The sequence below is a fragment of the Coprinopsis cinerea genome (genome assembly GCF_000182895.1).
Source record: "Coprinopsis cinerea okayama7#130 chromosome 1 map unlocalized cont3.1, whole genome shotgun sequence".
Lineage (NCBI taxonomy): Eukaryota > Fungi > Basidiomycota > Agaricomycetes > Agaricales > Psathyrellaceae > Coprinopsis > Coprinopsis cinerea.
This window is the reverse complement of record NW_003307544.1, coordinates 994,711-1,006,420: the sequence shown is the minus strand read 5'-3', so window position 1 is coordinate 1,006,420 and position 11,710 is coordinate 994,711. Positions and strand designations below refer to the sequence as shown.

Below are 11,710 nucleotides of genomic sequence, written 5' to 3'. Positions count from 1 at the left end.
TTACAACCCAAGCCCAGAAATAGCACGGGTGACTTCATCGACAGGCGTAGCTTGATCATCCCCTTCACCACGAGTCATAGGCGGGTTCGAGCCCAACGACGACCGACTCGGCGGACCGTACACGCTAGGGAACAACGGGACCGTCACTGAACTAGGACTCGAGTTTCCACCCGTGTCGCCGGTCGAAGTGGTAGGCGATTCAGGCTGAGGAATATTACCCGAGTTCTCAGTGATACGCGAGAGGGAGTAGGTAAGGTCAAGCGATTGTGCGCGGTTGTTGAGCGAGCGGGGTTTAGAGAGTTGGTCCTTGAGCTTGGCCTCGAGGAGCGAGTCGGAACCTCGCTTGATGGCATCCTCGCTATGGCGGGTACGATGCACGCCCGAACCCTAATCACACACCGTGTTAACCTCCATAGACAGCAAAGCGTAAAAAAAGAAACAACGCACGATAGGCGGCAAAGGTGTCCAATGATCAACTTCTGATCCTCCCGAACTAGGAATGAAGTTCGTATCCGGATCCTCCTGCTGCTGATTACTTTGCGCCAAATTGTAGATGTAGGCAGGCGAATTGAACAGCGCCTTGACATCCGGGGACGAATTCGCGAGCCTGAGTCGTCGATCGCCAATCACGTCAGATCGAGCCAACGACAGGTCCATCGATTCTGTCCACACGCAACTCAGGATTAGCATTGAATGACACACGCGAATCAGGGGAAATACGTACCATGTCCACGAGTCCGAGCAGCCGACAAGACCTTGCTGTCAAAGTGGGGGAACGCTTCCGCAAACGAGTCGCCCCGCTTGTGTGTGTGAGAAGTAGGCGAAGGGTAGACGTGGATGTTGTGGTTGAGCAAGAATTGCTCGAGCATCTCACGAGCGGTGATGAGGAAGTCGCTATTGCTCCGTTGACACCTAAACTTGAACGAGTAGTCTGTGGAGGGTTCGGGAACGGAGTTTCCGTTGGCGTAGGGTGCTGCATTTTTGAAGTTGGGCGATATTGAGACCTGCAATTCGCGCTTGACGCGTTCCACCAGGGCAGAAAATTCGGGTGTCGAGACGAGACGAGGGAGATCGGGGTTCGGTGGGACGGCCATATCTGCTTCGAATGGGACGTGGTCCTAGAGACGTCATTAGCGGACTGCTACATCGTCAAAAGAGACGCTCACCAGAAGCATAGCCACTGCGATTTGGACCTGACTCTCAGGACCAAAGATGGTCACAATATCAGACGCAGTTTCCTTGTCAGGGAACCTAACGCGCGAGTTGGTGTTTTGCTCGATATCATGAATAAATATCGCCTTCTCGCCCAGGAGAGTGCGGTGATATCGGCGGGGAATAGAAACTGTCTCGTCAACATAGTCCTTATCCTATACGCCAGTCAGTGATGACCATCCAACCACAGCTAATTATAGAAGCGCACCTTGGGATTCACGAGCTCCATAACAGATTGCTTGAGGTTTTCCAGGTTGATGGCGTTCTTGGCGGGCGTTCGAGCGACGACGTTATCTTCATTATCGTTATATCCTCCAAGAGCGGCAAACTCTTCAGCGTTGGAGAACTTGACATACACCCCATACTTCTTCATAATGCGCTGGATGCTGCGGCCACCGACACCGATGATGCGCTTGTGGTACGTCTCGGGAACATGGAAGGATATCTCGGCGGGAAGCTCCTCTTGAAGGAGGGTAAGCCCTTGCAAGACAGAACTATCAGGCCCTGCGATATCAATCAAGAAATTATGGTCGTTAAAGGTTTCAAACTTGATCTTGACGTTCGTGGTTTGCATAATCTTGTTGATCTTTCCGTTCTTCTTTCCACTGATGAATTCCCGGTGTTCGTTGGCCAATTCTATTTGAAAGCGTATCTCGTGATGGAATGCCTGATAGGTCGTTAGTTCAACGCACAGGTTAGTCACAAAGAGGCTGCGCCTACCTTGACAATGTCAAGTTCCATGATCATGTTGACCGCAGCCCGAACTTCGTTTTCCAAGCCGTGAAGTTCGAAGCACATACTCTTAAAGACAACCTCGGCTCCGGAGGCAACGGAGATTTGCTTGAGAAGGGTCGCGACCGTGGACGCGTTGAGTGTGGCGGGGGGTAGCAACGCATTGAACTGAATCGGGAGGAGCCAGAAAGATCCGACATAGTATGTGCAGGCCTAGACAACAAAGAACAAGGTCAATCCAGCTCAAGCGCGGGACAAGGATCTCCAAACTAACCAATCCCATGATCGAGCGAATCGTTCGCTGAATGTTGACACGGTGGTCGCCATAGACTGTGATTAGACTGGTAGAGCTGCCGATGGGAGGGAACTGGATAAAGGTTGCGTTGTCGGCCATGATAGTCTTGAGTTCATCAGCATGGTCAGTGACCATCCAATCTAGTTTTCGTGGCAGGATGGCCGTGTCTCTGGACATGATACCCTTTGCCTAAAACGAGAAACATGAGCACTGTTTGACGCTGATGACGTGGAGAAGCAGTCCCACAAACCTTTTGCAAAGAAACCTGATACAGCATATCCCGCGCCCTCTGAACGCCAAAGAACTCTCCCGTAATCCAGATGATATTCCGAGTGTTTCCCAGGTTAGCTCCACCGGACGCGGCTGGATCAGGACCAACGAGACCTTGCAGCGGGGACGGAAGATAGATATTGGTGGCAGTCTCCTCTTGAATAGTTTGAAGTGTGTTGCGCTTGCGACCAGCGACGATAGCATGGAGCTTCTGGTCAATCTCGCACATTTCGGCATGGAGCCCACTCTAATTTTTTGAATTTGGGGTTTCAGATAATGAATACCGATCCGACTCCTGTGGCGGGACTGCCAGAAAAATGAAACTCACCAGTTCGTCGAGCATAACGAGTAATCGGACCCGGGCGAGGGAGACAGAATCCTCTGAGCCGGTGATCACCAGCTCGCACACACGCTCGGTCTCGAGGCCTGACCAGCCTGCGTTACTGCTGATTCCATCTGGGGGCGTGCGGTTTGAGAGAGAGTTTGGACTGTTGACCACTGCGATATGGGCATTGGTCTGTGAGGCTATGTCGTCCAACCTGCGCCGCACTTCTGGCTTCAAGGAGGGTTTGGAGAAGGGAGAATCGAGGATTTCGGAGCGCGTAACCTTGATGGTCGAGCGGTGCTGTGGATTTCATGTTGTTAGCAAGGAAAAGATTGTGGCATTTTTGTGAATAGTACATGCCTGGATGGGACATTCCTTGAGAATCAAACCGCGACTGATCATGACCTGCTGATACGCTCCGGTAATGAGAAAGTTCCAAGCACGACCCTGGTCGACTGGCTGGTAAGAGACATGGCAGCCATGGAGGGACATGACCATGAGAGCGAGCTTCTGGATTGCCTCGCTGTCTGCTGAGAGAGCGGGGTCTGGGAGTTGGCCCTGGTTGTGAAACTGGTTGTTGGCATAAGTGTCCTGGATGTTGTGGTGCTGCTGGGGAAAATCGAGGGACGAGGAAGGAGAATGAATGTTGCGCGCCCGGCGTGGATAAGTGAAGGAGGTTGTGTAGACGTCCATGTCTAGTTGGTGGAGGATGATGAGGGTATTGGATAGGAGGGTATTGGCACAAAGTTGGTATCAACGCTCGAAAGGCCCCGGGCTTTTGGCAAATAAAAGAAACAGAGAAGATAGAAAAACTATAGGAGCAAAGAACAAGTCAGTTTCACCAAGTCCGTAGGATCCAAACTCTCAGACGTCTCAGCCCGCGCCGCACAGAAAAACATATCGGGCTTTTAATTTCACTGCTCATTGTCGTCACGGCAACATCGGCTAACTACATCACTACTAATCCTCGAACATCGGTATCCACTCCTCCTCTTCCGCCTGAAAGTCAAACAACTTTTGGAAACATCGTCCAGGTTGTGAAAAATGCGCGTATGGACTGCTCGGATTCAACCCAGTACCACATCTGTAGCAGAAATGCTTTCCGCATTTCCAGCAAGTCATCTAGATACAAAACAGTCAGCATCTCCGTTACAATATTTAGAAAATCACTTGCATGATTGCACCCTAAATTCTTCTCAACATGGCATCCACACCCAGGACACTCCGTCGTCGACTCTGCGAGCCATTCCTTATTCGCCAGTTCTTCCTGGTACCTCGCCACCAAGTTCTGGATGTTCTTTTTCCCGTACCGCTTTTCGAGTGTCTCCCGCTCTTCTGATCCTTCATCCTCCGCCAAGTACTCCAGAACAATCTTCTCGGAATGTGTCATCACGCACTGCGTAACGGGCCCGTGCCTGTCCATGACGTTCAGCACGTCGCTTTGCATAATAAGGCTATGCCACTCACCATGTTCGCCGACAAAAAGAGCAGAACGAGAACGAGCATCGGGGACACTGTCGGAACCTGTCCCACCCCGACTCTGGGTCTTCACCAGGAGGCTTGGGCACCGGCGTCTGGCATATATCCACCGGACAATGGATAATGGTGGGATCTGTGAGAATCATCGGGCTGTGTGTAAGCGCGCATCTTCAACCTCCATTCTAAGTCTACACACCTTTCTCTAAATTCCTCTTCTCGCGTAACCATCTCCACCGCGCAACCTCTGCATCAGTAAGAACTCTAGCCACCTCTTCTTCTTCTGCCTCTCGCTTCTGTTTCACGCATTCGGGGTCTGGACATCCCACCCTCCCCACATCACCTTCTTCCACACACATACCCCAGAAATCCTGTAGACACGGTCGGCAGAATACATGATCACACGACAGTTTCAGGCACTTGGCGCCTTTCAGAGTCGTCAAGCACACCGAACAGGGATATGAACTCTGCGCGAATTGGGATGACTTGGACGAGGCATCGTGCGATGTCAGTAAAGGTGCCAGGATCGGCGGATTAGAGTGAACGATCCTACGTCAATGAAACTTTAGGTTACGGCGTCAATGCTTTGAAAGGGTAGGATACGCACTCTATCACACCGTCGCTAGGCCGAACAAGGTTCAGCGCTTCCAGAAACTCTCCCGTTCGCAGGTACTCGACCCAGTTGTACAACACTCCGTCTCCCTCCTGCCACATCTCCGTAAGCAGCTGGTTCAACAGTCCAATCCGAGGTAGCCATAGATGTGTTGCGCGAATAGATGCTAGTTTGGGTGGCTCGGAAAGGGGATAGCGGGCTGGGAGGTTGATAGTGACGAGAAGAGAGGGTAAAGTTGAAACTGCAACAGTCTCCGTCAAGGGATTCGAAGACGAAGTTAGAGAAGCGTTGGACGAGAGGTCGTTGGTGGGCGACACTAGGACGGCATCTTGGGTAATAAAGACCTTTCTCTCGCCTTCGAATTCGATGGGTACCTCAAGTTTCAGAGTTCCCTCTGTTATCTCGTTCGACGAGACGCAATCTGGGTAGATAGACTACACAACGACATTAGCTTTCCTTATACCAGATACCAAACGAAGCACGCACCTCGAGCACTTCAAATTCCTCACGCTGCAAAGCCCTACACTCTTTCACCACATCAGAGTCCTCTGGATGTTCCAAGGTCCCCTGCAACACCGAATCAGTTGGCATACAGACCGAGGGTTCGTCAAGTTCGTGGGTAGAGACGAGATGCTATAAACACATCGCCTCGGGGGTGTCCTTTAGAAGATGGTAATCGAGGTACCGAAAATTGTTTACAGACAGTCAATGGAGAGTAGCCGAAAACTCACTCATCTTGACTCCCTCGACTCGCGGATAGCATTGCGGGGTAGGCAAACCCAGATCTAGGGTTAGGGTCAGAAAGAATTTGCCTTCGGCGTCAATTCAGATTCTGTTCACTATCTCGTTCTCGTTTCTCTTCGTCCCCAAAGCCTAATGAACCGTTGAAGGTTCAGAGAATAAAATGACTGTCCTGCAGTCCTCACAAAACTTTGTTCGGGCGCTCAAAAGCCCAAGCGACCCTCCAGTCGCGGGTGGACCGCTGAAAATCGCTCTCGCTGAACAAGCCTGGAGAGATACGTCCTTCCGGATACCCAACAAGACAGAAGTGATCGTGGACTGGTTGTTGACAAAGTTCCTCAAGGAAAAGCCTGCCGATATGTGAGTCCTTTCTCTGTCCTCTCAGGTTCTAACCTAACGGTGTTGGTAGAAAAGACAGCTCGATTGCTGACATTCGATATTGGAAACTCTTGGACGAGATCATCTCGAACGAGAAACTCAACTCTTCGTCATCCACGGCGTGGATTAAAGCCCTGCTAGGACGGATATCCGTCGTTCCTATCGTCACTTCGCTCCTGACATCTCTAAACGCGGTTCAAACCCTCGAAGACCTGCTCGAATATGCTTCCTCTGCACTCTCCGTCCTCTGGCCACTAGGAACCCAGAAGCTCACGACAGAAGTCTTGCTAGGATGCTGGACGACGTTCCTTACCAAAAGTATTCCATTCGCCGATAACACCTCGCTCCAGAAAATCGGGGTGTTGATTACAGAAACGTACCGACAATCCCTGAGCAACTCTTCAGCTCGCAAAAAGGTATTCAACCTCCAGTTCTGCCTACATTGTATCCTAACCAAAACCACATAGATTCACACAACCTTCATTCAAAACCACGACCACCTCAAAGCCTGGATCCAACACCTCTCTCCCTCCTCATCCGCCAACGAAGCCCTGCACAAATCGACCCTCCTCGCAGGCACAGACACCCTCTTCAACATCGACATCCTCCGCCAAATCCAAGACTCAAAGGACCACGACTTCCCACTCATCCACTCCCTCCTCGCCCTATCGAAACACCACCGCCAACTCGTCCTCGGGATCTTACCGACACTCTTCACGCACTACGTCGCTGCACTGCGAAGGCATAAAAGTGGTTTGTTCAGCACTGGGTCCTCTTCAGGAGGGGGGAGTCAGAGACCGGAATTGAACGCCACGGCTCTCCATTTCTTCAGTCTGTGCCAGGATGTCTTGAATTTGCAAGAGTTCGGAGATGAGGATACGTGGACTACGGCGTGTAAACTGCTGGATATCGTCGATCAGGAACACTTGTACCTCTCGACGGCGGAGAACGAAGCTGCTTCGCTTGTGTTGGCGAAGAACCTCGAGTTAGCGCTGAGGGGGCTTGCAGAGTGTTATAAAGGTGCGATTTGGCGCTGGACTTCGGAGTTCCGAATTATGCATTGACATTTGATCTTAGAGGAGAGATTGGGTATCACAAACGCCATCGTCAACACGCTATCCGCCTTGACACGGATAGACTGCGACCTTATCCTCCCGTCGACACCGTCCATCATCAGCCGCCTTCTTTGCGTCAGTAATCCCACTTTCATTCTCCCTATAGGTCCTTGTTAACCTAATTCTACCCACCAGATCCCGACAACCCACTTAGAGCACTTCACTTTCTTCGACCTCCTCCTTGAGTACCACACCAAAACCCGCACACTAAACGACTACATCTCCGTGCTCTTTTCATCCCTTCCTAACAGTCCTTCCTCCTCCTCGACCCCTCTCCCCGCACTCCCGCTAACCGCACCCCAGCGCTACACCCTCCATCTCTCCTCCCCCGTCCTCGACACCCACCATCTCGAAAAACTCTCCCGCGCACTCCATCAATTCCTTACACCAGGACAATGCGCCAAAACCACTACATCCACGATCTCTATCGTATCCACCCTCCACGAACGGTTCAAGGGTGCGCAAAAGGGCGGTGAGGGGGATGGTGAGAGTGCATTAGGCTCTTCGAAGAAGAAAAAGAAGAAGAGGAAGTCGGAGGTTGGGGAGGCTATGGACGTCGATGGCGAGTCCCCTTCGCCTGCTACCGCATCCAAAGGCGAACAAGACCCAGATATCCTAGCAGCATCCTTCACGCTCTCCTCCCGGCTCGCTCAAATCGTTCTAGGCTCCTTACCCCTGCACACCCTCTCCCAAGAACAACACGACGAAGTCCACCCACCGCTCAAATCCTTCTTCGCCGATTTCGTCCAACACCATATCTCCAAATCCGTCAAAGCGCTTGCGAAGGACGCTACGGAGAGGGAGAGTAGCCCTGACAAAAGCGGTAAGAGTAGCAAGAGGAAACACCGAGATGCAGAGGAGGGTGAAGGTGCTAGTGGTGATTGGGCGAGCCAGATCACACTGGGTGCGCTACTCCGGTTGGAGTACGCACTTGAACGTGCTCCAGGACTCGACCTGCGCTCTGAAGGCGACTCGAAAACCCGCAAGAGGCTAGTCCAACTCCTAAAGATGGACGACCTCCTTCCGGAGTTCGTGTTGGAAATCGTGAGTTCCTTTATCAATGCCAAGTATTCTGTATATGGATTTCTGATCCAATTATTGTATTTTAGACTCGTATTTTGCTCCTTCACGCACCGCCAACGCCCGACTCAGACGCGATCGACGTTTTGGATCCGATCCTCTCTTATATCGAACGTGAACCCCCGTCGTCTACTGTCAGGATGAGCTGGTCCGGTCAACCCCACCAACTCGTTCAATCCGATTCCGGTCGAGCTCAAGCACGACTTGGGGTGCTTCACCTCTTGTTGGAGCGGTGGCTCCCTGTCGTCGAGTACGTCTTTCTCATTCTCGTCTCGGGAGATGTAGTGATGTGAGCTGAACCTGAATGATCATCCATATAGCACTCTCGCAACTCCAGAGCAACTAGGAAGGCTAGTCAAGATAATTATGAACCTCCCTCTCGATCTGTCTTCTCTCAGCACTAGACTGGAGGATAGAGGGAGTCTGTACCCTGAACATCTCCTCCTTCGAACCCTCCGGTCTGCCCATTTCTGGGAGCTACATAACCTCCGAGGTGCGTTCCTTTTCCAGCGATACCTCGTCCCACTTCCAATACCGATAACTGACATCTATCCATTCCGCTCCCAGCTGCCTTCCTCGCCCACCTGATAACCTCCACATCCACTCTCGACGACAACACTAGGAGCAACACCGCCGAATCCGAGAATTTGATCACCCAGTCATACCGCCTCCTGCTCTTCTTCCCTGTCGAGTACTTTGCCAAGCAGTCACGCGGGGAGTTCGTCAAGAGGGCTTTAAATGCTGATCGTGTTCTGAGTCGAGGTAGGGGGTCTGAAGCTTCAGCTGTGTTGAGGCTGTTTTTGGAGAGGACGTTCAGGTTTATTGGGACTGTTGAGCAACAAGCTGTGGGTTTCGTTTATTACTTGCTCGGGGGAGGTATGATGGGAGAGGTGTACTGACATACTTTTGTCTGTGCTGCATAGCCGAGTGAGATGGTCGAGTTCCTTCTTCACTTACTCCAAGAACCAGAAGGCGAGATTGAGAAATCATACCTGGATAGTACATTGGGTTTGGCTTCATTGTACATCCTGTACGTTCCCTTCTGCCTGCTTCTCTTCTTCGCCGACTAATATCTGATTCTAACCAATCCTTGATTATCTATTTTAGCGAGATCTTCCGTCAATGCTCCAAGTCGACTTCAGGCGAGATCCCCAAGATCCTCTCGTCGTACACCCAGTATCCGCTCTTTGACGCGTCCTCGCATACGATCAGAAGACAGAGCTTGATTCGCATGGTCGACCTCATTACGAAAGAATTGGTATTTACCAAGTATGTCTTTCTCTCTCATCTTTTTCTTCGTTTCTTCATTTATCTACACCCTGCCTTCGCTTCCTCATCTTATCTACCATCCTTGTCTCATACCGACCTCCTAACGCACCGCGTCAGCTTCTCTCCAGACAACCAAACCGCCTTCCGCGACCTACATTCCCACCTCTCTTCTCACCTGCAACCCCTAATGCAATCCCTCCTCCAACTAGACGCGTCCGACCTGAAGGCACTATCTAATGCTCCAGAAGTCCTGAGCGGATGGCACGCCATGCTCTCCCTTGGTCGATGGCTCGGTGTCGAGTGCTCAATTTCTACGCTTAAACTCTTCGGCCAAGATCTAGCGAAGAGGTTTAATCTTGGTTTCCGACGGGCGGTGCAATGTTCTCCGCAGCAGGTGGAGACAGAGACCAAGGCGGAAGAGAAGGAGGCTCTGAACGAAGAATGGCTGGACGACATGGCGATTCTCCCAGTCGCCATCGTGATGCAAGAACTTTACTACCGCGACGCCATGGAACAAAATGAGCAGCTCGAGCTGGGCGTTGCTGTCTACCTCTCGAGTGTTCAGAGTGTTTCGAGTCAAGGTGTGTACGAGAGCGAGTGGGATATATTCCCAACCACCCTCCACTCCCTTCGTTTTCTAGAAGGATGGTAGCCCAAGACGTTTACTCACGTATTGCTGTTTTCTTTCGTAGGCCGTGGACGAGTGGACGACTACATGGGAAGAGCAAGCCGGCTGCTCTCGCCTGAGAGTTATGGGCACGTCCTTGAGTTGATCGGGGAGGGGCTTTCGAAGGCTAGTATTTCGCAGGATGCCCTGGAGGATCTGATCCATCTTGCATCTGTTTTCTTGCGTGAACATCCTCAAAGTGAGTGTTGCATTCCTCAAATGTAGGTCTAGGGAATACACTAACGGCCCTGTGATAGATACCCTCAAGTTGACTCAGAGCTTTGTGACGACATGTATTAACGCTTTTAATGGTAATGAAGTCTATGTCGATGGACCTGTCGAATTGCGTCTGCAAGTTTTGTCGCTCCTTAACCAACACTGTTCAGAACGAGTACGTGGCCTTTCCTTTTTCTCCCTCTATGCATCTCTAACCTTGCGTCATACAGCCCGCTGCCCTCCGCCTCCTCGACATCTCCCCTCTCTTCCTCCTGCTCTCAAAATATCTATCCCCTTCACCAGCACACGTTCACGACCCTACCACTTCTCCTGCGATCTTCCACAAACTAGTCTCCATCCTCAACGCCCTGGTCCGCCTCCGACGCGATCTCCTCCTTCCCCTCCTCCCGCACCTTGGCATGATCCTCCGACAACTCCTCTTCTGCATGCGCAGCCCCCGTGCTCAATTGGGGTCCAAACAGACTGAGATGGTGTTGAACAGCTTGCCGCGATGGATCGGAAGTAACGGAACCGGGTTGGGCGTGGAAGAAGCCAAAGCCCTTTCACGATTACTCGAGACCTTGACCACCAAGACCGTTCCCCGCACCCACACCTCTTCCACCTCAACAACAGAAAGCACCAAAGCCGAATCACTCTCCGCCCCACTCTCCAAACACGCAGCATACATCCTAACAGCCTACATCTCGCTCCTCACCGACCCGCTCTCCTCGCTCTCGTTTTTGTCGTTGAGCGTGAGGAAGGAGCTGATGCCGGGGATGTATGCGCTGTGTGGGATGATGAATGAGCATAGTCGGGATTCGTTGATGGTTAGTGGGTTGGATGCGGCGGGGAAGGTGGTGTTTAAGGGTCTGTGGAAGGAGTGGGAGAAGGTTAGGTATGTTGGGAAGGGGTAGGCTACGTCTTGGTGGACATGAGTGGATGCGCGAGGAACGCGGCTGGTTCACTTCAAGTAACGTCCGCGACGACGAAATGTCTGTACTTTATATGTTTGTCATTGTGATTTTTAAGCTTTGCAGACAGAGCGTGGTGGAAGGTAGAACGGGTGTGCCCGCGCGTCCGGTCAGATGGGCATTGGCAGACGACAGGTTTTTGGTGATTAGCGCCCGCCACGCCGTCCTCGTGACTGTTATCATTGATGAATGCCACGATGTACTGTAGCGTGGCTTTTAACAGCTTTTCTCTTACCACAGCTCTTTTCATTCCCAACCCTCACGGCACAAGGTATGCCTCTCTTCGAGAATGCCCAGAATCTCAGCATCAGCGGCGGCAACTTCAACGACTTCTCAAGTAATGGACTGGA

The 11,710-nt window shown here is 51.7% G+C and overlaps 3 protein-coding genes across 3 annotated transcripts; 1 reads left to right on the top strand and 2 right to left on the bottom strand.

Moving 5' to 3' along the window:
• Nucleotides 1–3,527, bottom strand: CC1G_08632 (cytoplasmic protein; the record flags this gene model as incomplete). Its single annotated transcript, XM_001828434.1, has 10 exons — nucleotides 1–387; nucleotides 448–662; nucleotides 725–1,118; nucleotides 1,167–1,367; nucleotides 1,421–1,879; nucleotides 1,933–2,157; nucleotides 2,219–2,428; nucleotides 2,490–2,756; nucleotides 2,838–3,134; nucleotides 3,240–3,527. 10 exons carry the CDS (start codon nucleotides 3,525–3,527, stop codon nucleotides 1–3), a joined length of 2,943 nt encoding a protein of 980 aa, XP_001828486.1.
• Nucleotides 3,528–3,794: 267 nt separating this feature from the next.
• CC1G_13611 (ring finger protein 14) lies at nucleotides 3,795–5,514 on the bottom strand (the record flags this gene model as incomplete). The annotated part of the gene is made up of 7 exons (XM_002912032.1): nucleotides 3,795–3,956; nucleotides 4,036–4,249; nucleotides 4,302–4,446; nucleotides 4,510–4,681; nucleotides 4,760–4,859; nucleotides 4,918–5,357; nucleotides 5,410–5,514. The coding sequence occupies 7 exons, from the start codon at nucleotides 5,512–5,514 to the stop codon at nucleotides 3,795–3,797; spliced, it is 1,338 nt and encodes a 445-aa protein (XP_002912078.1).
• Nucleotides 5,515–5,827: 313 nt separating this feature from the next.
• Nucleotides 5,828–11,390, top strand: CC1G_08629 (hypothetical protein; the record flags this gene model as incomplete). Its single annotated transcript, XM_001828431.2, has 14 exons — nucleotides 5,828–6,024; nucleotides 6,074–6,458; nucleotides 6,510–7,062; nucleotides 7,120–7,232; nucleotides 7,293–8,201; nucleotides 8,267–8,487; nucleotides 8,558–8,730; nucleotides 8,805–9,082; nucleotides 9,161–9,267; nucleotides 9,345–9,506; nucleotides 9,624–10,087; nucleotides 10,199–10,372; nucleotides 10,431–10,564; nucleotides 10,620–11,390. 14 exons carry the CDS (start codon nucleotides 5,828–5,830, stop codon nucleotides 11,301–11,303), a joined length of 4,554 nt encoding a protein of 1,517 aa, XP_001828483.2. The 3' UTR covers nucleotides 11,304–11,390.
• Nucleotides 11,391–11,710: the final 320 nt, after the last annotated feature.